The sequence below is a fragment of the Fundulus heteroclitus genome, chromosome 11 (genome assembly GCF_011125445.2).
Source record: "Fundulus heteroclitus isolate FHET01 chromosome 11, MU-UCD_Fhet_4.1, whole genome shotgun sequence".
NCBI lineage: Eukaryota > Metazoa > Chordata > Actinopteri > Cyprinodontiformes > Fundulidae > Fundulus > Fundulus heteroclitus.
The window spans coordinates 31,117,012-31,142,625 of record NC_046371.1 but is presented as its reverse complement, the minus strand read 5'-3'; the positions used below and the strand labels follow the sequence as shown (position 1 = coordinate 31,142,625).

The following is a 25,614-nucleotide window of genomic DNA, read 5'->3' as shown; positions in this document are numbered from 1 at the left end:
CTCCGCTGAATCTTTTCACTTTCTCCTGATGGAAGCCCGCAGCACACAGACAAAAAGTACAAGGGGTGAGACGAACAGCGCAGCATCCGGCTGCTTGGTGACATGCGGGTGTAAAAATATCTCCGGCACATTGTCGTGTCATTATGACGGTAGAGAATGTCCAGAGTTCCTGCCTGTAAGCAGCATATTGACGCTAACGCAGGAGTGGAGGCACGAAGGTCGATAAGATTCCACATAATAAATGCGGCGCTCTGCTCTTGTCTGTTAATGTTGCTTTTACATTTAGAGGTTGTTTTTTTTTCTTTTCCAAAGCTACATGAGTGGTACCAAGACACTAACACTTTTTAAGGAATGTTTTGTGTGCACAAAAATAATATATTTACCATAAAATCATGGACAACAGTTTTATTTTAATGGCTTTTAGCTTCTTCTTTTTTTGCTGGTTTCTTTGGTACAGTAGAGGAAACAAGGATTAAATAGATTTAAAGCTTTTATTTGGAAATATGTTGCTTTGCAGAAGCTTTTTTGTTTTGTTTTACAAACCCAAACTTTGCAGTATGGTGTTTGGCTTTGCATGAAAGAACATCGCACAAAGGATGAGTTAATACTTTGTAGAACTACCTTTTGCTTCTTCACAACGGCAGGTCTTTTGGGGCTCAAATTTCTTCGCAAAATCGCTCAAACTTGGATTTGTTGGAGGGCCTTTGTGAACTTCAAGGTTTGCTCTGTTGGATTTAGGTCTGAATGTACTTTGATCTAAACCATTCCTTCGTGGTTCTGTGCCCGTATTCACAAAGATTCTCAGAATCCTCTCAGAGAGCTTCTGTCTTAGTCTAGACATTCCTACCGAGGAGTCTTAGCTCCAGATCGATCCAGATAGCTGCAGTGAGCAACTCTGAGTAAGAAGACAACGCAGATATTGATCTTAGTGAGGAGGTGTGGTTGACCTCGCTGTTGGATGTGATGCTGTCTTCTAAGGCAAGTTTATTTGTAGCACATTTCAGTAACAAGACAATTCAAAGTGCTGTACATGAACAGAACAAATGAAAGAAAACATTACAGAGGAAAGTACATTGCAGTGAACCAGTAGCAGCAGGTTAAGATATAATACAAGTTGAACAGAACCACAAACTTCCACATTAACATTTAAAGGCAACTCAAAAATTTTTTTTTTGTTTTTTTGTTTGTTTTTTTAAGCCTTGATTTAAATTAGCTCAGGGTTTCATTACTTTCTGTCTTCTGGGAGTTTGTTCCATATAGGTGGAGCATAGGAACTGTGATTGGTTGATAGTACAAGAAACTAACAACAAAATGCACTCTTAGTAGTCAAGAGAGAAATTAACTGGTTATACTGGATTAAGAAATGCGTCGTAATGATGAAATTTAACAAAATTAAATAGTCTCAGCATCAAAATGTTTGAACGCACCTTAATTTCACCCTCATCATCATTTTGATTTGCTTATGTTTACTTGTCATACTGGTCATTTTACTAGATATATTTGATATTAATACGCACTCACCTGTCATCATTTTATTGGGATTGCATGCTTGTATATAGTGGCCGGATTTGGTAAAACGACATAGAAAGAGGAGCAACACAGCTCTGTGCAGCAACCAAGATCCAGAGGAAAAGGCATCGCTCAAGCAAACTTCATATGAACATTTACATAACTGACGTTATCATATACAATACAGGAAACACTTTCTCAGCTCTTTTATCTTGTATGTGTATGCACACATTTTCTGCCACTTTTTCCAATTCTTCTGAAATGTTTATCATTAAAAGCATTTTCTGCAAATAATCTAAAAACTTATCTGTACTATATTCTTAGTACATTGCTTCACTTTTTATTCATTCAGTATTTTTCCTATTATTTATCCTCAAAATTATGCTACTACAGCTGCCTTTAAACCGTCAAGCCACTGAACCTAATTAATTTCCCCCATGAAATGTTTCTAATTTTTATCTTATCTACATATTAATAATTGTATGTTAAAGAAATGTATGTGCTCATTTCCTCTACTGTTTAGATGGTGAATCAGCCAATCAGCTCTCTCTGTTTCCATCATCTTCCCTGCTTGAGACACTCTTAGGTTCGCTAAAAGTCCTCCCCACTACTCCTAACATTTTTCCACTTTGGGAGCTCTCTTAAGGACTGGGGTGCTTTGTGAATAGCAGGATGTTTCACTGTTGGCACCACACAAGGATTTGGAGGGAAAGAAAGTAAAGTTATACTTCACATTACATAAATACAATTTGGATTTGCTTGTTTTTAATAAAGTCATAAAAACAGAAGTCCTAAAACCGATAAATGCACACAACTTCTGTTTTTGAGGTAATGTATAAAGAATTATTCACAAACAAGCCTGAACTAGTCTAGTTACATAGGCGTGCACACCCTTATACTAGTACTGTATTAAAGCACTTTTTCACCCAATGTTAGCGTTCAGTTTTCGTTGGTTGGAGTCTGTCTCCGTCTCACATCTCGTCTGTCTTTGCTCACGCTGTCTCTAAAAAGAATGTGAGGACGTCTCATGTCCACAGCCTTTCTCTTACGCTTCTGTCTGAAGTCTGGCCATGCCATTCCAAAGCTGTAAAGTTTTATTTCAGATAAGCTTAGACTCACAGTGATGATGAAATCTAAAACTCCTCTTCCTTTTTAGCTGCACAGCAGACAGCTGACGGTTTAGGGTCACGCTCATTGTTTACTTTGGGGATAGAGTTTTTCTGGGGGATTGCTGTTTTGTGTGTGTGTGAAACATAACTTTGAGAACTGCTGTCTCCCACAGGAGAGTTAAGTCTTCTCCTGACTGATACTTTTGTATAATAAGATCCTTTGTGACTACTCCGCAGACGGCAGCTTTAGCTAAACGAGTACATGGAAATATCAGGAAAATCCTCATTAGATTATTAAATTAGATTGTTTATAATTGATGGAGGATGTGAACTCTAAGTGTTGAAACAGACTCAAAAAGTGCTTCAGTGAAGGATTGGTGTGCACACTTAGGCAACCGGATTGTTCCTGTTTTTTTATGTTTTCCATTTTCGCAATAACACGTTTCTTTTTTTTTTTTCCTTTGAATTGTGCTTCATAGGTCATTTTATCAGGGGTATGTTCACTTTTTATATCCACTGCAAGCGTTAAAAAATACACACTTTGTTATATTAAATGTAGAAGCAGCAACAGTCGGAAAATTGTATTTATTATGACCTTAAGTGAGTTTCTGTCTGTTCTCTGTACAAAACAATCAGAACTGTCACATACATCACTGAAATCAAGATATATTTAAAAAATAATACATGCAGAATTTTAAAATATTTAGACAAAATTGTACACATTTTATTTTGGTATGCCTAAAGAAACTTTAAAATATCCAGTTTTTCTTCTTTTGTATCTTAATTCACCTGTTTTTTAGAAATGTTTTTAAAACCTGACAGTTTTCTTATCTCAGTCAGTTAATCCTACTGTATTCCCATGGTCAAATTTTATGCCACTCCTTGTATCTCACTTCAGTTTCCAAAAATATGTCTTAATCATCCATTTAAACACAAGCATGGCATTCTAAAATAGGTCTGAACTCTATTGAGGCCACCAGCAATACCTAGATTTCTAGAATATTTGAGACAGTGGATAGGGCACTGAAATCCCTAAATTGTGATTATAGGTTTTATTTCCCTTGACCAGAATCTATTTACTGGTATGGCTTTCATATTTAATGAAACAGTTGCAGGTTTCCTGCATAAAAATAACTCTCCTTACAACGATCCATGTGCAAAATGTAGGTGTTTTAAATATCCACCAACATGCGGCGTGTGTACATGTGTCAGTCAGCTGACTCTCCCAACTTTCCATCGTGTTGGTGACAGCATTGCAGGTTCGCTACATTGACCGTCAGCGGATTTGAGTATCGGCTAAATTGATACAGAGAAAGCTGCTGGCTATTTCATGCATACAGTACCTTGCAAAAGTATCCACACCTCTTGATTTCCTTTGACAAATTGTCTCATTGCAGTTACCATCTTTGATGCATTTCATTCAGTTTTGATGTGACGGACCAGCTCAAAGCAGCGCGTAATTAGTAAGTGGAAAGAGTGCTGGTTCTAAACTAACTGTGCTTTAAAGTTCTTCACAATGTACCTTGGTCCCTGATGCTATTTGTCCTCTAATGTTATCTGACAAATCTCTGAGATCTTCACGAAAACAACAACCGCAAAAAACAGGATTTATACTAAGATTAAATTACAAACAGGTTGACTTAGTTGCATTCAATCTTATTATTTTGGGCTATCAGCATAAAGGATAATACATGAATTTGCTTCCCACACTCGCATGTGAAAAATAGGAGCTGCTTTGACTGGATCAATCACATTAAATTTTTACAAAAGCCATTGATGTCCATGGCTCTAACATGATAAAATGCACAAAGGTTTAAGGTATGAAAACTTTTGTGAAGCACTATATATGTATTAGATTAGAACAAATATTGTGATTTAATTGCAAACTGGATTGAATGTAACATCCTAAGTGCAGTGGCCTTTGTCACATTATTGGAATTCAATGCAGCTCTCAGAAACTGAGTTATTAGCTTGTCCATTGCACTGACATAATAGGGACATACTTATCAATAATTTGACTTTGTTGTCAACATGCTGCTCTGTTATTTGCTGCTCTGCTGTAGAGCCCATTTATTCATACAGCAGCTATACAGAGCGTATACTCTGACATTTCAGACAGAAATACAATGTAGGAGTGTCTGCTAAGCATTAAAGCGAAGCACACGTAACATTTTGTATTTATTTTATTTATTATTTAATCAGAAAAAAAACTTTAGGAGTGACAGGGTAAACAGCAAAATGTTTAATATTAAAAAAAGTAGTCTTGCAATTAAAATAGTACTTATTTTCTGCTTCCTTACTTACAGTTTCTCCATGCTACTTGTGTCAAACACGATTCATTATGTACAGACAGCTTAGGGAACAGTTTGATTTAAAATTATGATATACAAGAAGAACTCGATCACCCACACAGCAGTAGCCTCTGGTTCTGCGGACTCACAATAGCAAAGCAGTTCTTTGCAACTCTGACATTGTTTATTTCTGCTGTTCTATGTATATACATGTATATACATGTATATACATGTTTGGATTTAAATATAGATTTTAAGACCATATGACATCTTTAAAATGGCTTGCAAAGTCTTGTGTGAAACATGTTTTGCCTCCTTTTAAGAATTTTTTTTTCTGTTTTTTTTTTTCACCGACTTAAATTTCTGGGATAATCAAACAAATCTGAATAAAGGACAGACTTATTCTGAGTAAATACAAAAGGCAGTTTTCAAAGGATTTCATTTATTAAGGTTAAAAAAAGCAATGCAAGCCACACTGACTATATTTAAAAAGTTATCTCAGATTTATAAAGTCACGACTTTGACTGATCAAATCCAAGACATTCATTTTGTTTATTTTTTAATTTTATGTTTTTTACCATTTAAAGGTTGATAAGAAGGTGCGCTTCAGCTTATCGTTCTGCTGCACTTGAGCTTTAGGTTACGAACTGTTGGACGGAAATTTCTGCTGCCAATCATAATTCATGGTTCCATCACTTACGTCTGGCTGTCCAGGTCAGGAAATGGAAAAACAATCCCAGACCATCACACTACCACCACCATGTTTCACTGTCATGTTGTTTTTTATTTTCTTGTTTAGGCTGTTACTTTTATCCCGGATGTAACTGGACTCACACCTTCCAAAACTTTCCTCTTTTGTCTTGTGAGTCGGCAAAATATTTCACCAAAGATGGATTTCGGCAAATGCGAGGCGGGTTTGTGAGTTTTGTTTTTATTAGCTGTGGTTTTTGGCTTGGAACTCTTTTTTGCCCGGTTTTTCTTTCTTAATGTTGAATCATGAACACTAACTTAGGCAAGTGAGGTCTGCACTGCTTCAGACGTTCTGTTCTGGGTTGTTTGGTGACCTCTTGGATGAATCATTGATCCGTTCATGGATCGATTGGAAGAGGTCAGACACAATTGTGTTTGTGGGCTACTGTTTTCTCCACAAATGGAACTGAATTTCATTGAAGTCCCAAATCTTTAGAAATTGCTGACTCTTAACAGACTGATAGATGTCAATGCCGTTTCTTTTCAAACTGGGGCGTGATGTGTTGCTTTTTGAGATTTTTTAACCTGCTATATGTTGCCAAACTGGTTCTATGTAAGTGATTTCTTGATTCTTCAAGTTCAGCTTTAGCCATGCTGGGAGTGACGACAGAAATTGATCCCGAGCTTTCCAAAAAAAAAAAAAAAAAAGAAACGTGGTTCACATTTATTTTACTATTGAATCAGTGGGAACGTCTTGGAGATGTTGCTGCCACCTAGTTGTTTAGGGGGAAGTTATTTTTCACAAAGGCTCATTTCACTAATAAAAAAAAAACATCATTTCAAAACTGCTTTTTGGATTTATAATGCTATCCTTGTCTCTTTTGTTCGATATTTTAAAACATTCCAGTGTGTCACAAAAAATCAAACTCTAAAAAAAAATGTACCATTGAGGTGTGTTATTGTAATTGATAGTTTTCTGTGTGTATTATACCAATGTATACTTTTCTTCTTTATAATTGGCCCTGCATAGGCTGTCACAATGCAATTTTCATTAGAGTTCAGTTTAACTCAAAGCCCTTCTGTCATTGGTTGGCACAGAGGTATATATTGATATGTCAGTGGGGGTTTTGCTTGTGCCTCCCTTCTCAGTTAGAGGGTGCATCGCAGCGGGAACATCTGAGTGACCACTACTGCTCTCATAACAACGTAAGTCCTGATACTGACTGTACAACAAAATTAAGACGACTTTCAAATCTCCACCTTTCTTGCACTTGATTTATTTATTTTTATGTTGTTTTTTGTTATTGATAATATTCCATAATTGTTTTACTAGAAAGCAATCATCAGTTTTATGTTGTAGTTTTTCCACTGCATATATCTTACATTATGAATTAAGTTCAAGTAAAATGTTATCCTTTTCTCATTAACATTTTGAGAAAATTGTAAAGTAATGCAATTTAAAACTGAACATTTATCGACAACAGGTATTTCAAGAGGAATCTGCGTCAGAGATCAGTTCTCAACTGCTGTATTGCTGGATTAGGAAGAATTTGTGACCAATACAAAAAGTCTGAAATGTGTGACCACCAAGAAAAAGAACTGAAGCACAAAAAAGCCACCAGCTCAAAATCTAAACAAGTGATGCAGCGTCACCAGCACCAAGTCCATCACCATCATCATTACCATCACCGGTCTGATGACAACACCAGTCAAGAGTAAGTCTATAACTATTTTTCACTTCTGTATAGTGGCATAAATATCTTGCAAATAGCCACATCGCTTGAATTTTTCATATTTTGTCACATTACAATGACAAACATGAGGGTGTCAGCATCGTGCTACTGGGGTGCTTCTTTTAAGGAACAACAGGGAGTTATTTGGGACTGATGAGAAGATAAATTTAACTTAAAGGGGACATATGCAAAATCCACTTTTTTAGACCTTAAATACATTTTGCTGTGTAATCTCTAGGAATGCGGAAAAGTTGAGTGTTGAGGTGGGTGTATTATTGCTGCGTTGCATTTCCCTCGGTATTTGAGACTGGCCAGTTGGAGATTACGTCATGTCTGCCTTTTTACGTTTCGGTTTCCTTTTTGTCTGACAGTAGGAAAAAAACACAGACGCTCACACAAAAGCCATTATTAAATGTACAAAAAAGCATTTTATTGCAAAATCTTTGTCTTTTTTTAAGCTGTATTGAACTGTTCAACTGAGGAGGAAATGCTAAACAACAATAGGTGGCGATCCTTCATTGCTTGTTTAGCCGCAATGGCCTCTTGTTTGGTAAAACAATAATACTATTCCACACAGTATTTTGTGCACATAAACTGGGCTCAAACCCTAACCAACATTAGGTTGGTTTAGATTAAAACATACAAATGCATTAGATGAGCCAAATAAAAGTCCTAATTCTAACTGTCGCTAACAAACACTCTATCCAATCTGACTGAGTTTGTGTGTTTTCAAAAGACAAAGGACAAAATTCTGAGCTTAATTTTACATTTTCGATTTAAATTCCTTTAAATGGGATCCTAACATTCTAACTATGTAATTTATTTTCAACAGCACTCTCTCAACAGTGGACAGTGGCGATCATCATCCGCACCACCAAACTCACGTGGAAATTGACAAGAGCCATCCTTCACACCATCACCATGGCCACCATAGGCAAAAGCATCGTAATGTTTCTGTTTCAGAAACTTCATATGACTCCTCATCTTCAACGTCTTCTTCATCAACATCCTCTTCCTGCTCTTCTTTTTCCTCATCATCTTTCTCCTCCTCCTCTTCTTCTTCTTCTTCTTCTTCTTCTTCATTTTCTTCTTCTTCTACATCATCTTCCACCACTTCTAGCCTCTCTACTGGAAACAGTAGCGACTCTTCAGATAGATACACTCATAGGAAGCCCCAGCACTCCCAGTCTTTCACTGACATTTCTAGGAAACATCAGTACTTTGAAGAAGACAATGATACTGCCCCTTTAATCAGTAAAAGTGGAAGTCTAAACAGGACTTCTGCTAAAAAGAAAAAACACATCAGAAAGACATCCCCCAGCTGCTCTGTTAAATCAAGCATACAAAATCAGCAAACAAGTACAAGAGGTTTAGGAAATGATGGAAACTTCCGCAAGACCAAATCCCTGGAAGATCTTACAGCACCCAAAGACAAAGGAGGAAATGAAAGCAATGAAGGAGATGAACAGGGGCAGAGCAAAAGTGAAGCTAGAAAGAATTTAATGAAAGAAAAAATGAAGTTTTCTGCCTTCCTTAATGAGATTACACGGCAGGTCCTCAGCCCCATGAGACTTACCTCTCTTGGGGTCACAGATGCTCAAAGACCCTGGAGTCCAGGACAAGTATCTGGCAGATCCAGGGAGACAGACAGCAGCACTGACAAACCCAGACAGCAGAGAAGCCGTGCCGCAAGTGCAGACTCAGTTTGCTCAAGCAGGCATTCCCATACCAGCAAGCATTCCAAATCCTCTCACCTGTATAACTCTAAAGCTTCCCATCATCCCGGTCACCGTTCTGCAAGTCCATCTGGTCATCTGAAGCACAGACGTAGAAGCTGTCACTCAAGGTCCCCAGCTCGTGAGCATCAATCTCGATTACCTTCTCGTAAGCGCTACCACCACCATCATTCCAATAACCATCACCATAACCATGAAGACTGTAACATCCCAGGTCCTCACCATCACCAAAGATATGACCATACTACCAGTCATCACCATCACCATAGACACCACAACACACCGCATCACCATCAGCATGGAGACAGGTGTAATGACCAGCATCACTGTGCAAACCACAGTCATAACCATCATGAAGATAAATGTAGTCCAACTCATCATCATGCAGACAATGTTAGGACAATTCACCACCCTCACAGCCATTCAAACTCTCGCCCCACCACTCCACATCTGCATAGACGTCACAGTTCGACCAGTGACATCGGAGATCATCACAGTTCAGTACATCTGCATCATCATAGTGAACATAAGGATAGACCTCATCACTTTCACTCCCATATAGATCGTCATCAACCGCAGAAGGACCATTACAATGAAACCGATCATGTTGACTCCCGTAGTGAAGCTAATCGGCATCACCATGGAGACCCACACAACCCAGACCATCACCACCATGGAAAGCGTCAAGGTCCAGGCCATCATCATCATCGTCATCACGGAGATGACCACAGTCCAGGTCACCATCGTCATAGAGACCACCACAGTTCAGGTCATCATCAAGATGCAGAGCACCACCATCATGGAGACCACCACAATCCAGGCCACCATCATCATGGAGACCATCACCGTCCAAACCATCAGCACAACCAAAACCACCACATTTCAGACCACCATCAACATGTAGACCACCACAGTCCAGGCCATCACCATCATGTAGACCACCACAGTCCAGGCCATCACAATCATGTAGACCACCACAATCCAGGCCATGACCATCATCACAGTTCAGGTCATCATCAAGATGCAGACCACCACCATCATGGCGACCACCAAAGTCCAGGCCATCATCACGATGTTGACCACCACAATCTAGGCAATCATCATTGTGAAGATCATCACAGTCCAAGTCATCATCATCATCACCACAAAGACCACCATGGTCTAGGCCCCCATCACAATGCAGACCACCACAATTCAGACCACCATCATCATGGAGACCACCACAGTCCAGGCCATCATCATCACGGAGACCACCACAGTCCAGGCCATCATCATCACGGAGACCACCACAGTCCAGACCATCATCATCATAGAGACCACCACAGTCCAGGCCATCATCATCATGGAGACCACCACAGTCCAAACCACCACAGTCCAGACCATCATCATCATAGAGACCACCACAATCCAGACCACCACAGTCCAGACCATCATCATCATAGAGACCACCACAGTCCAGGCCATCATCATCATGGAGACCACCACAGTCCAGACCACCACAGTCCAGACCATCATCATCATGGAGATCACCACAGTCCAGACCATCATCATCATGGAGACCTCCACAGTCCAGGCCATCATCATGATTCAAACCACCATAATTCAGACCACCATCATCATAGAGACCACCACAGTCCAGGCCATCATCATCATGATCCTCATCATCACCATCATGGAGACAATCACAGTACAGGTCATCATCACCACCAAGACAACCAAAAACTTGGCCATCATCATGAAGCAGACCACCACAATTCAGACAACCATCATCACGGGGACAACCCAAGTCAGCCCCATCATCATGGAGACCACCGCAGTCCATCCCATAATCAACATCAAGAACACCACAGTTCAGGACATAATTATGAAGACTATCACACCCCAAGTCATCATTCTGCAGATCACCACAGTGTAGGTCATCATCATGGAGACCATCACAATCCAGATCGTCCTGGAGACCAGAACACTCCAGGCCCTAATCATGTACCTGATCACAGTCGAGGCCATCATCATCATCATGGAGACCACCACAGTCCAGATGACTATTACAATTCAGGCCATGCTCATGGAGAGCACCACAGTTCAGGCCATCATGATTATGGAGACCAGAAGACTCAAATCTATCATCAGGGAGATGATCACAGTCAAGGCCATCCACAAGGAGACCACCACAGTCCAGGCCATCATCATGAAGGCCACCACTCTCCAGGACATCATTACGAAGATCATCACAGCCCAGTCCATCCTCATGAAGACCAACACAGTCTAGGTCACCATCATGAAGATCTCCATAGTCCACGCCATCACCATGAAATTCCCAGCAGTCCAAGCCATCAACAGACAGACGACCGCAATCCAGGCCATAATCAGGAAGCCTGCTGCAGTCCAGTTTACCATCATGAAGATGACCGTCACAGTCCACGGCATCATTATGAAGACCACTATATTCCAGCTAATCATGATGAAGACAACCACAGTTCAAGTGATCAACACAGAGACCACCACAGTCCAAGCAGTCAGAGTCATGATGTTAAATACCAAACTACAAACCTTCACCAAGACCATCACACTGAATCTCAGTCAGATATGAGCCTAAATAGTGACCTTGAACATAACATTCTTGATGACACTCATACTCATTTAAAAGAGTACTCTGCTTTTAGTCCACCTTCACGAAAAAAACACGATTGTCTTGCCAGCACTGATTCCCGTAGTAAAACTAGTAACCCCTCTGCTCTGGATGAAGAACGGACAAGTTTCTCCAGCCCACCCCACGTTAAAGTATGGGTTTATGTTTGAATCTAAAACTATGCATCTGTGTTTAGAGCATATTTACTTTTAGGGAGGAGTCACAGACATAAATATGTAGCTATTTGAATTTCATGAGCTTTATTAAGTTATGTAACAATGTTCCTCTGTTCTTGTATTGATTCTGGCCAGTGCATGCATGTGATGATGGAAAATAGATAATTTCCTGTAGAAAAACAGATTAGCCACCATGCACAAAGTAATGGAAATCAATTCACCATCCAAAATAATGTTTGTTTGTTTTTTTTTTTATGTCCCTTCTCAACCTTATCAGTGTTTAGACTTCAACAGTAGTCGATTTGGAGTATTTTCACCTTATCAAAAAGTGTTTTTTTTTGTTTGTTTTTTTGTCATACAGGAAAAAACACCCGAGTTTGGCAGGATCATGTAAGACCATTGTTTTTATTTTGGGTTATGCTAACTGAAAAAGTCTTGGCCAAAGTGATCGTAATAACTAAATGAATGATTTCTGCTTTTATTTGTCTAGGATTCTGCAAAACCAAAATGAAGGTCTGCATCAAAGTTTACTGAATACAGCGGTGAGGGTGGAGTGTTTGGGAGAAGAATTCATCAGCAGCCAAAAGATCCTGGAAAATGAACTTCAGAGGACACACATGGAGCTCAGCAACCTCATGGACAGGTTTAACAGGTGCCTCTAGAATAAAGGGCGCAAATTGGGATTCTCCATGCCCTTACAATACATGATCCTACACTCACCGGCCACTTTAGTAGGTACTCCATTATATGTAATCACAAATAACAAGTCAGTAAATCACGTTACATCAACTCAATGAATTTAAAAAGCAACATGTGATGATGAAAACTTGCTGATGCTCGAACTGAGCTTCAAATTGGGGAAGAAGGGGTATTTTAATCCCTTTACACCTGTCATTATTGTTGGTATCAGACAGGTTGACTCTGAGTATTTGAGAAACTGTTGATCTACTGGAATGTTCACAAACCATAATCTTTAATTGTGACAGAGAATGGTCTGAAAAAGTGAAAATATCCAGTGATGAGTCGTGTGGACAAAAATGCCCTGCTGATGCCATCGCTCAGAGAAGAACGGGCAGACTGGTTCGACATGATGGAAAGGCAACAGTAGATTAAATAACCACTAATGGCAACCAGGGTATGCAGAAAATTACCTCAGAAGGCATAGCTTGAAGATGGGCTATGGCAACAGCAAACCACAACAAGTGCCACTCTTGTCTTTAAAAACCAGGAAGCTGGGGCAGCAATTTACACAGGCTCATTAAAATCATACAACAGATAGGGCAAATGTTGCTTTGTAACAATTTGACCTAGATTTGGTGTAAACGAAGATCCTGCCTTGCATCGACAGTTCAGACTGGTGAAGATTCAAGTAATGAATGAACAGCAGGTCCATACTGACATGATGGCATATTGCCAACAGGGACTAAAATCTCTACAAAATGTTTCGGACACCTTATTTGAATGGATGCCACAGAGAATTAACCCAGTTGCATAAGGGATGTAACCTATTATTCGTCAGGTACCTGTTAAAGTGGCCAGTGATTCTACATGTAAAATAAGATCCCACATCTATGAATTCCTTATGACTGTTCTTTACACTGTCTGTGGTTATTGTTTAGGCTCCATGATGATTGCTCCTCCACACAACAGACCAACAGTCTTCTAGAGCAAAAGCTTCACTCAGTGGTGAGGCAGCAAGTCTTCCTCGGTGAACATGTTCTTAAATGTTTTAGGGAGCTATACATATATATATATATTGTGAGATATTTTCCATACTTATTGAAGATCTGTGTTGCCAAATGTGCTTCCCATGTCTTCCCCACCAGCTTCAAAGTATGGAAGCAGAACGGGAAAGGTTGAATCTGCGCATCTCAGAACTGACCGAGCAACTGAGTGATGCTCAATATGCCAGCACCATGGAAGAAATAAATGTGAGATATCTGTTTTTGTCACTTCATTTGAAGCTGACACACAATCACAAATAATTACTACAATTAAGTAAAACAGTGTATTCTAAGTGATTTTTAGTCTTCTTTTTGTTGATTCTTTAACTACTCTTTAAAAGTGATGAGTGCATTGCAAAGTATTCAAAACAGCCCAAAGTAGTGCTTGACTGAGAAGCGGAAGAAAAATGTTACACAGTTTTAAACATATTTAGATAAATAATATATGTGTATCAGGCAGGTTTCCCCCATATTATAATAATATAATAAACAATATACGTGTGGCGAAATTCTGATTCCTTTGACGTAAAGTACAGATATGTCTACTTGAAGGCTGACACAAACTTCACAGTCAGCCTGACACAAAAAAAAATCTCCTTGATATTGAATCCAGCACCCTGATGGCTAGCCTTGGAGGCTGGCTTGTCTCTACTTCTCCTGGATGCTATGCAAACAAGACACTCTACCCCAGCCCGGACCCGCTCATGGCACCTGTGAACTCGAACAGTGCCCTTCTTGAAATGCTGATACCCTTTAAGACTTTGGCTGGAGGGGAAGCAGCTGGAAAGTCATGGGCCGCTACTGGCGCGCACACACACACACAAACATGGTGTGTGTGTGTGTGCGCACCATGTTCCCCGAAAACCTTCCCACCTGCAATGTGTCTGCTTATGATATTGTATGTTTGCTTTTTTGTGCTGAGAGTTTTTTCTTGCATTACTCGCACTGTCAGAGAGATAGTGCGAGTAATGCATTTTTTCCCCTCAACCATCCAAATGTATCCCTTTCTCCACTCTGCAAGACGGTGACACCTGGCCAGACTGTGGCCGCAGTCTCCTGTCTACCCATGTCTGTCTTTCTCTTGATGGGCTGTACTGAAACAAAATTTCCCCCACGGGGGACAAATTCAATTCAATTCAGTTCAAATCTATGCCTGGGTAAATATGTAGAACCACAATTACTCTTAAAGCTGCTATACTTTTGTGGTATGTCTCTACTAGTTTTCCACTTCTTGGGGCTGACATTTTTGCCCATTTTTTATTCAGATTAGCAAGGGAGCAACTGGCGAACCATTGCCCCATTCCCAGGCATTATCCAGGCTCTAACAGATTTTGTAGCTCTCTCCATTTTCCCATCAACTCTGACCAGCTTCCTAGTCCCTAATGAAGAAAGGCATCCCCTCGCCATGATGCTGCCACTGTAGTGTTTCACTGTCTTGCCACCATTCGATAAGCACCAGATTTGTGGCACGACTAACAGTTAACCTTTCATCTACAGGTTCTCCCACCTGAGGTTTGAACCTCAGCAGATCCTTCAGAGTTATCTTCTATGATTCATTTTTGCAGCTGCGCCACACTCCTTCCATTCCGATGAACTGAACCGTGCTCAGTAAGATGTCTTATAACCTTACCCTGCTTGAACTACTCCATGACTTTGTTCCCTGACCTGTTCGCTGTGGTTCTTGGTCATCATGATGATGTTTGTTTACTAATGTTCTCTAACAACCATCTGAGGCCTTCACAGAGGAGCTTGGTTAATACCGGTGTCAGACTGAAGTGAAATATAAATAATATAAAAGTGAATTATATTTATTGATTAGCTAAGATCTACATGCAGTTTTTTTTTTTATTTAGGGTCACCAGAATAATGGGGGCTGAATATAAAGCTATTCAATAGTTTCAGATTTTTGTTGGTAAAAAATACTTTTTTTTTTTAACCATAACTTCACATTTCGCAATCAAGCACTACTTTGTATTGGTAGATCATGTAAAATGCCAGTAAAATCCTCTGGGGTTTGTGTTTATAAAGTGTCAAAATATGAAAACGCTCAAGGTGTGTGAATGTTTTGCAAGGCGCCGTAACTGATTAGGTTACAACCTTTGCTCCCTTTAGGCAACAGCAGGGCTACACAAAATCAACCTACATGCTCATTCTGGTGATGCCCTCCCTCAGATGATTCCTCCAATCGCTCCCCCTCCGGCTCAGTTTATGGACACCCATAATTATGGAAAAGAAGCAACATCTGCTGCGGAGCAGGCTTTAGGATCGGTTCCAGAAGAGGAGGAATCTGACTGGTCTGAGGTGGGAGAAGAGACCCCACGCCTCTTACTGAAAGGATCAAACAGAGGTCAGGTATGGAGACAGCAAGAAGCAGACTTTGACAAAGACAGCGAGTCAGGAAGTGAGGACCTTATCGGAAGACACTTTCAACGCCCTCTGCAGATACCTCATCTTCAGTTCACCCTTCACAATGAGTTCATGCCATCATCCCATGCCAGCACTTTACCTTCTGGCTTCAAGAATCTGTCTGAGACCATGCATAGTGAGGAGAGCTACAGGATCACCAGCACAAGTTCAAATGTTAAGTCTGCCATCCTGATCCGGTCCGCGAGCCTGGAAGAAATCCCTCTACCACGCCATCCTGAAGAGCTCAGAGGAACAGAAGCCATGATGAACCTTCATCATTCAGCTGACGAAGCAATTGAGGATCTCGATAATGAAATCATTCATCACTGGAAAATGAGCAGTGATAGGGACACAGTTATCAGAAGGCTGATGAAGAGCAGAGGACCCGAAGCAGACGGCAGCCTAGCCAGCCTGCAGTCAGCAGAGCAGTTGCTGAACCACTTCATATGCGACGCGCCATTGAGTGAAGGACGGGTGATGGGCAGGGTTGAGATGCATGGTTGGACTGGGGGGATTCCAGAAGAGATTCTGAAAGGGGAACGAACGCAGCTCTGACTGTAGACTGTGAAGGGGGAAAAAATGCTGGAGATGGATTTATTGAATGCTTATTGATGACTGTTTTATGTTAAACTGTAAATGAACAGCTAATGCTGTTAGATAACTTCTAAAAGTATATAATTGTGTGTTCGTAGCATTCCATGACAAGTGTTCCCATCCCTTGCTCAATAACAACCTACCTATAATGCAAATTAATCACTTATTTTCCTTTATTAGCATACCTATGTGTATTACAGTGTTGCATCAAACATTTCTCCCTTATTTAAATTATGCATGATTAATGGATTTGAAATGGGTAACAAAGATAGGGATAAGATAGATAAAATAGCAATTGAAAAACCTTGCTGCAGCTTGGATCTAGTCGTTAGCTCATATAGTGTTAAAATATTCGGTGGGAAACGGAAGATGTTTAGATTAAGTTATCTCGGTTTTTTATGTGTCTTCTCCATGCTGTATAAAATTATAGCCACCATATTATTTGCATGTATACATTTATAGTAATTTGTCTGTATATAACCTCATTGTACTTTCTTGAATGTGATGTTTTATGCTGTAAACTGTAAGTACCAATATTAGATCAAGTAGCCTTGTCTCCATGCTGACCGAATGACTCACTTTAACCTGTTAAAAACACCCGATCGCAACACATTTAACTATGTCTATATTGCATCTAATAAAGCAAATGAGTTAGACTCAGTATTAACTTTATGCATTTGTTATATGTGCTTATGGTTACACAGATCAATATAGATCTAAAAGCATTAATTTAGTTTTCTATAAATAACATTATCTATTTAATAATTCACACTTCTTTTAAACATATTTTGTAACCGTGATGTTCAATACAGGTTAAATATAAAAATGAACAACACTAGTTACTTCATTTTGGTAGCAAATCCACCTAAATAATGTAATTGAATTAAAACCACAGATTAGCTTCACCCCACACCCATTGGCTTCATTGCAGTTTCCTACAGAGAGAGTTAAGGCTGATATGGGTTTTAATATGAATAAATAATATGCAGTAAAAGGAAAAAAAAAACAATAAGCTTTGCTGGACAAGAATTCAAGTTAGTATCCTGCATTTGCTAGTTTAGCCATATTGCTAATGCTAAATTCAAACTACCTAGGTGAGGCAGTGGAAGCTGTGGTTGTCAGGGAGATTGGTTTAGCGTTCATGATGGCAACACGGTAAAGTAGATAGCAAATGTTTTCTTTAAGACAGGGGTAATGTTTCTCTACCCTCACTTGTTGAAAAGGAAGTCAATTTCCTTATTTGAGGCTGACTCTAAGATTGAACCACTTAATTAAAGGCCACTTTTTATACACACACACACACACACACACATATACATATATATATAGTCAAGTAAGTACATTTAAAAAATATATTCACACACACATACACACACACACACATATACATATATATATAGTCAAGTAAGTACATTTAAAGATTATATTGAAATTTATTTTGTTTGTTTTTTTAGCCCTCAATGTTCTGTAAATTCTACTGATAATGCATTAAATGTAATCCTCACAAAAATATTTTCACATTGTTATACCGGTTTTCTGAGTTGTGAGTTGCTGTACAGCTTCATGCTTTTTGTAAACCACAACAATACCATGTAAAAGTTCTAAATCGCAGTTGATTTCCCCCCACTCAACAATAATCTAAATCCAAAAAGGTTATCGGTTATAATGTTCAGGAACTGTCCAGGAACTTCCAAGGGTCAAAGCTACCAGGGAGTGAAAATTTTGGAAACACCATTGGTACTGTCCCCAGTGAACCCTAAAAAAAACATGGACTGAGAGGTTACTGAAAAAGGAAGAAGCCTCTGCTGCAAAATTTACATATTCAAGCATGAGTGAAATTTTCAGCTGCCCACATGGACAAATCAACGAAAGGTTTCATGGCCGAATGAGTTAAAGCAATTTTGCAACAAGGACAAGAAGCACGTTTAGAAGAGTCAAGGTGAGGCTTTTGAACCAGAGAACTTCCTGCATGGTGGATGTAGCATTATGCTAAAGACCTGTTTCTCTTCCAGTGGTACCACTGCATTGTACAGAGCCTAGCTCCAAATTCTTAAACCTCATGCCAAATCATGACATGACTGGATGTTCAGACAGCCCGATCATTCCAAACACATCAAAACTGGGTTTGGACTGGATGAAGCAGGTTCATATTAGGCTTCCGGAAGCCCCTGACCTCAGCCATGTTGAAAATATAAGGACTGCAGTATGGATCTGTACACAGGGTCTGTGCTAGGAAACCCAACAACCTGACTGAACTATACTTATTCTCATGAGAAGAGTTGTAAAATGTCCGATATGTACTATTCTTATAAGCTTGTTGATGGCAACAAGAGTCGAGTGGTCAAGATGCAACTTGTAATTTGATACCTAACTAAATATTAGCAGGAGCGCATTTATAGTTTTCATTCTATTAGAGAAAATCCACCTAAATTGAAACGTGCAAACCCAGTTCAAGTTTCTTCATTGCTGAGGTAGTATGATGTATAACCAATCTATTCTCAAAAAAAGAGCCGTTTAAGTGATTCATTAATTAAAACCTCTTGGGTCCCAGTTTGGCCCCAGCCCCCGATACTGGGGAAGGACTGTAACTTTTCAGCAATTGCAAACTATTGAAATAATCCTTACATTAATAATTATACTTTTCAAACAATTTGATGTTTCTGTAGATTCTACACGTCTGTGTTTAGATTAATTTTGTAGTTGCTGACATAAATGGGATTAGATTTAATTATGTTACGTATGAGCACAAATAAAAAAAAAGCTCTGATCCCGTCCAGTACTGGGGGCTGGGGTCTATTAAAAGTCCAAACTAAAATCCCTTTTAACGCTCATATTGATTGATTTTTGTGCTTCAAGTTGCTTGTGTTTCCCAAACTGTGTGATTTCTGCTTATGTGCAGTGAACATATCTCAGGGTTAGATTGTGTTGCCTGGTATGAAATGTTGTGAGCCTCTTATTGCTGTCCTGGGAGTTATATTTATCTCTCTAAACTCCTCATTAGCATTAAAAGATAATCAGTACTAAATCTCTGCTACTTCACCTTCACTTGGTGATGGCAGCAGGAATATTTCATCCTTGTAAAAGTCATCAAGCCCAATGCAAATTATTGTTTTTGTACCCTAGAAATATTCTGTTGTCCTTAATAGTTGAAAATATTGGCAGGAAGAATAAAAGTTAAATCGTCAATAAGAAATTCAAAATTAATCTATACATAATCTGTCATTTATTTTCTTGTAGCCTCATATTTAGTCATATACATTTAAATTCATACAATAAAGATATTTGAGATTTCGCCCTAAGCATCATTGGTTTTGTAAAAAATGTCTTTGATAGTATTGATATCCAATATCTCCCTGTCAGATTCAATAAGGCTTGTCAATTACGTCCCACTGCGTGAGTAATGTGTGCTGAGCAGACATTGGCCTGGATCCACAGCCCAGTTTAATAGGATAGGTAGGCATTAGCTGTAAGACGCTCCCACCATCCAGGTTTGCCAAATCCAGTGTGCCAAATCCACTGTGTGGCACACAGGAAGGCGTCCAGTGGTCAGTGGGGAACTGGACTTTTTCAGGACGTTTTGTGGAGACTAATAAGGTGAACTTAGGGGCATTCACATCTGTTTATTGGAGGACTCACTGCTGGAGATGTCAGCGTAAAATGCTTTTACCTCCAAGGATTTGGACGTTTTTCAGCACATTTCTTACAGTTCAAATTTTTGGCATCTTTCAACTTTATTCACCTTGTTGCTCCTGCTGTGTTTTTAAAATTCAGTGCTGTTTTATAGCTTCCCTCTCAGGCTTTTGGGGTCTTTTAACTCTAAACTCTTCTCTCGCAGACGAAGCACAGCATCGTCTCTCGTTGGCTCGTCGCTCTCCTTCCCCTCCTTCCCCCGGTAAGACTCGGACTCCCACGCTGCAGCCATGGTGGTCATGAAGATGAAGTTCCCGTTCGAAAAACGGGTGAAGCTGGCCCAGGGACTGTGGCTCCTATCCTGGTGCGCCACAGTTGCCGGGGCCACGACCTTCACCCTGGGGTGCCTCCTAAAAACGGAGCTCCGCAGGAGAGCAGAGGTACATGCTGGAGAGATGTCTGTCAAATCCTTGTTGTTTTCCTATTATATATTATTAGACATTATTATTGCCTGGAAATAGTAATATTTAATTTAGAGCTTCATTGCATGAGCTGTTGATATCAAATGTGTAATTATTATGCAGTTTACGGTTGTCGATGTTATAATGAAGATCGTTGTTGTCACAGCCGAACTGTTGGAGTAATGCAGGGCTAACAGGTGTACAAAATGTATCAGGAGATTTGACAAATATCATCATGAACTTTGGTAATATTTTTTGGAATTTGACAGATTGATTGATATAGGAAAAATAAACATCATTAACTTTCAATCCACAAAGGTATACAAGGCCTGTGACCCACTTTGGATCCTGACTAATCATTTCATCAATCAGGCTCTGTCAATCTCAATCTAACTAATCCCTAATTCTGAAGACTGTCACTTCTGCATTTAATAAACCAGTGTGCTTTTATTTGATCTTACTCAGATTTTTCTTGATTCAACTTAAAATGTTTACTTTATGTAGTTACACTTAATTGCGAAGTAAAAAAGTGAATGTCAGTTATCTCACATTAAAAATATTATTAGTCATTTGCAGGCTCTGGTAGGTTTTTATGATCTGACAAGACAAAGACTGGCCTGTTACGAATGGCGTAAAGAATAGTACCAAATACATAACAGTTTGGATGAGTCAAAGTGAGGCTCTGAAACCTGAGAATACTGTACAAATAGTTAGGTATGGCACTGGCAGTATCATGCTGTGGGACTGTGTAGCTGCCAGAGATACATGGTGAAGATGCTGTGTCTAAATCAGAGAAGAAAAATAATCTAAACACAGTAATAACTAACAAATATTTATGCCTATGAATTAAACAGATAGATAGATGCAGCTTGCATTTCATTATTACAGAAATACATTTTATACTGAGTTACTGATATATATTACATACATCTTTGGCAACTACAGTTACTGTGAGCATTGAGCAATTTCAAGCCCATTTAAGTCCCTGTAGTCTATGGAAACCTCATCATAACCTGGTAGAATAGACTAGAATAGAATAAAAATATACTTTATTGTCCCACTGGGGGGAAGTTCGGGTGTGCCGGCAGCAAGTGAGGGAGGAGTTTACAATAAGTAGAAACACTGTAGATATTAAGAAATGCCTTAAATTAAATTAAATGTGCAAATGTTTAGAGTGATTTTGAAAGTGTGCAACCCGTACCTGTATACTGGTGCATAAAAAACAACAGACTGTTTCCAAATAAATAAATAAAACTGTGCAAATAACAACAGGAATGTAAACAACCTATTACATTTGTTGGGAGCAGTGATTGCTATAATGTCTATAACATCTCCTGGAAGGAAGGATCTGCAACAACATTGTATTCAACCCAAACATGGCATATTAATGAAACTTTTTAATTGTTTTATAAACAATCGAAAAATATATTTGCAAGCTATTTCAAACAGTCACAAAGAAGTGTCTGAACATGATTGACTTTTTCAATAGCAAAATTTCCCATTGTTTTTTTGTAGCACCACCTGGTGGTAGATTATGTCTCTCTGGGACTTCGAGTGCACCAAAAATGCTTTTAATTCCTTTAACTGAACTGACTACATGCAGCAAGCACACTCGAAGAAAGACTAATACAAAAGTTATTGCTGTGTATAGACAATGTTATTGTATGTATTTTTTTTTAATTGAGCCCAAAAGAATGGGCAAACTTGACCATCCTCTAATAAAGCAAATGTGATAAAACTCTTTTTGAGTTCAGGATCTGCAGTGATTGATACATCCCTCTCCTGTAAAAAAAAAATCTGACTACTTTGTTTAATCAAAATATTGCATGCTCATATTTTATGGACCAGGTTAAAAAAAAAAAAAAAATCACAGTATACTGTTTGTTTTTCAAAACTAAAATGACTAAAAACTATTTTGGCCCTCCAGTACTTTTTACTTGACAATTTTGGCCCATGTGACCAAGGGTTTGGACACCCCTGCACTAGGGGCATAATATTGTGCAATATGTCTCTGCGGATATAAAACAACCAGTGGCATATTTTTAGATAACTCTTTTAACAATTGCACATAATTTTAGAAAAATAACATTCGTTGCACAATGTTCACAATCAAAGAAACCTAACTAATGAAATGTAATGGCTGACTTTTAGGTAATGGACAACTCCGATGTACATATCGTGCCCAACACCCTCATGATCGTTGGCCTGGCTTCCTTGGGCATCAACTACTTTGCCTCAAAGATTTGTCAGGACGCCTTGGACGCAGGGCGCTTCCCCCGCTGGAAGAACTTCCTGAAACCCTACTTCGCCGTCTCGAGCTTCTTCACCGTCCTCATGCTGCTGGCCGTCATTATGAGCTACGCCATGAAGGGCAGCTTGGAGTCCTCTCTGAAGGCCGGCCTGAGGAACGGCATCCGCTTCTACAAGGACACAGACACCCCGGGCCGCTGCTTCCAGAAGCAGAACATCGACCGCCTGCAGATGGAGTTCCAGTGCTGTGGGAACAACGACTTCCGGGACTGGTTTGAGGTCCAGTGGATCAGCAACCGCTACCTTGATTTCAGCTCCAAAGAAGTGAAAGAGTAAGTCCATGTAACCTACAGGGCTCCTCGTGAAGATATATTAACGGGGAACTCTGTAAAATCAGTGATCTCTTGTTTCTCGCCTTAGCCGCATCAAGAGCAACGTCGACGGACGATACCTGGTGGATGGAGTCCCATTCAGCTGCTGTAATCCCAGCTCTCCACGGCCGTGCATTCAGAATCGCCTGACCAACAACTCAGCTCACTACAACTACGACTACCAAACCGAGGAGCTCAACATCTACCTTAGAGGCTGCAGAGAGGCCCTGCTCAACTACTACATGGGCCTGATGAACACCATCGGGGCTGGAGTGTTGTCAATCTTCCTCCTGCAGGTAAACCCGGAAGAAAAGTTCCAGTGGACACTGATTTGAGTTTATTGGTCATCACTAATTCAGAGGAGAGTAAAAAGAAACCACTGGTTTTTCTAATCATTAGTACACTGCAAAAACAGAACTTAAAATAAGCAAAATGCTCTTAAAATTAATGCATTTGTCCTTGATTTCAGCAGGTAAATAAGGTAATTTGCCAATGGAATAAGATTTTTGCCCTTAAAATAGGAACAACTCATCTCCATCATTTTATTTCAAGTGCAGGATGTCTAATTATCCTTCATTAGGGGTCAAAATACTCATTCTATTGGCAAATAATCTTATTTACCTGCTCAAATCAAGGACAAATACACTAACTTTAAGAACATTTTACTTATTTTTAGATCAGTTTTTGCAGTGTAGACAAGAAACAAATTTCTTATTTGTGGCAAAGTACCAAGTCCTAATTGCTTCCTCTACTTCTTTCCTCGCCTAAGGGCTCGGTGCTGGTGAGCTTGCGCTTCCTGCAGACCGCCATGGAAGCAGTTGCAGGGAATGAGAACACCGAGATCGAGACAGAAGGGTACTTGCTGGAGAAGGGGGTGAAGGAAACCGCCATGGAGTACCTCAACCCTGTGCTCACGTTCCTCTTGCTGAAAAACCAGGTGCAAGAAGGCACGTCCGATGAGGCGGCCCCCGCAGCCCCCTAAACCACGCGCCCTGTACACACGTGTAAATAATTTTTACAGAGATATGCGATCATTTATTTCAATTTGAAAAGGGGAAAATCGAGCAACACATTTCTGTGAATTTCACAAGATTAGACGTAGTATTTTTTATTGTCCGCTGATGATGCTCAGAAGGGATTTCCGATTAAAACTCCACCCTGGGATCTTCGTTACAAATACAAGAAGCACAGAAGTTCAAATAGACAAAGAAAATTCCAAAGAATCCTCTGGGAATAACAATCAAAAGAAAGTAACACTTTTTTAATCCCTTTTTTATTTTTCCTGTTACTAACTGTACATGAATGATCCACCATTGTTGTATTGTATTTGTTTGTTGCTTTTGGAAGTGATCTGCACTACTATTTGCGTTCTTACAATCGATGTTCCATGTCAAAAGCAATAAAGAAGTCACACTTCAACCAGTGGTAAAGCAAGATTTGAAGAGGCAGTGTACAAACATGATGTTGGGTCTTATGAAAACAGAGATGTAAAGCTGACCGTAGAGAGACATGAGGCGCAATGCTCCGCTGCATAACAGGACTATGACATATTATACCAGATGATTTATTAAAGTTTGAAGTTACCAAATGCCTTATGGAGTGGCGTCCCTTTTCCTTTTCACTCTCATGTAAACCAAGTACACACAAGTTCTGTAATATGTTTCTCTCTGGGGTGAGTCCTGCAGCCCGCATCTCTGTCCTTGGTTCTCCTCTCCCGTGAAGGAATGGGATTAAGAAGACTGATTAAGCGGTGTCACTAATGCAGTTAAAGCCATCAAGTGCGTCCCCTGTTCTGACACCTCTGTTAAAGCTGCTAAACCCATTTACAGCTGTAATCCCCATGCTGCTGGCCTCTGCGTTTACTCACCTGTGTCAGGTGGATGCAACAAACAGGGTGAACTGTGCATAGGCTTTGATAAAACATACATGTAATTAAATGCTAAAAATGTAAATAATACTGTGGCATATATTTGGACATATCAACTAAGATGCTATAGCAGCTTATCAAATCAATGACTTTTCTGTTCTTTAAACATGGATCTTTTTTATTCTTGCAGCAAAATAGTCCAGGTATTGAATCATCAGTTTGGACGATTACCCTCTACTTGTGTGGGTTTTCACAGGGCACCACCACTTCCTTCCAAAGTCCAGAAAAAAAAAAAGAAATATGCATGTCAGGTTAACTGGGCTCCACAAGTTTCTGTTATTTAGGTGTGTGTGCATGGTTGTTTGCCCTGTGTATCTCTCTCTGTTTAACACTGTTGCAGTTTGCACTTCAGGGCCACTGTAAGAATGCCCCACCCAC

At 39.6% G+C, this 25,614-nt stretch overlaps 2 protein-coding genes across 6 annotated transcripts; both read left to right on the top strand.

Annotated features, from left to right (window-relative positions):
- Nucleotides 1–6,731: 6,731 nt before the first annotated feature.
- Nucleotides 6,732–17,269, top strand: si:dkey-273o13.3 (uncharacterized protein C1235.01). 5 transcript variants are annotated; one of them, XR_004931958.1, is made up of 9 exons: nt 6,732–6,805; nt 7,084–7,314; nt 8,165–11,849; nt 12,235–12,263; nt 12,364–12,525; nt 13,493–13,559; nt 13,700–13,804; nt 15,095–15,205; nt 15,710–15,798. XR_004931958.1 is itself a non-coding variant. In XM_036143381.1 (9 exons), exons 2-9 carry the CDS (start codon nt 7,175–7,177, stop codon nt 16,556–16,558), a joined length of 4,575 nt encoding a protein of 1,524 aa, XP_035999274.1. In that variant the 5' UTR covers nt 6,732–6,805; nt 7,084–7,174; the 3' UTR covers nt 16,559–17,269. The 5 variants fall into 5 exon arrangements, 4 of the variants coding, with proteins under 4 accessions (XP_035999274.1, XP_035999273.1, XP_035999272.1 ...); XM_036143381.1 differs by lacking the exon at nt 15,095–15,205 and having other exon boundaries at nt 8,165–9,888; nt 10,351–11,849; nt 15,710–17,269; XM_036143380.1 differs by lacking the exon at nt 15,095–15,205 and having other exon boundaries at nt 8,165–10,332; nt 10,495–11,849; nt 15,710–17,269.
- A 2,792-nt stretch (nt 17,270–20,061) lies between these two features.
- Nucleotides 20,062–24,900, top strand: rom1a (retinal outer segment membrane protein 1a). The gene is made up of 5 exons (XM_012871271.3): nt 20,062–20,191; nt 20,433–20,667; nt 22,840–23,270; nt 23,359–23,605; nt 24,079–24,900. Exons 2-5 carry the CDS (start codon nt 20,518–20,520, stop codon nt 24,289–24,291), a joined length of 1,041 nt encoding a protein of 346 aa, XP_012726725.1. The 5' UTR covers nt 20,062–20,191; nt 20,433–20,517; the 3' UTR covers nt 24,292–24,900.
- The last annotated feature ends 714 nt before the right edge of the window (nt 24,901–25,614 follow it).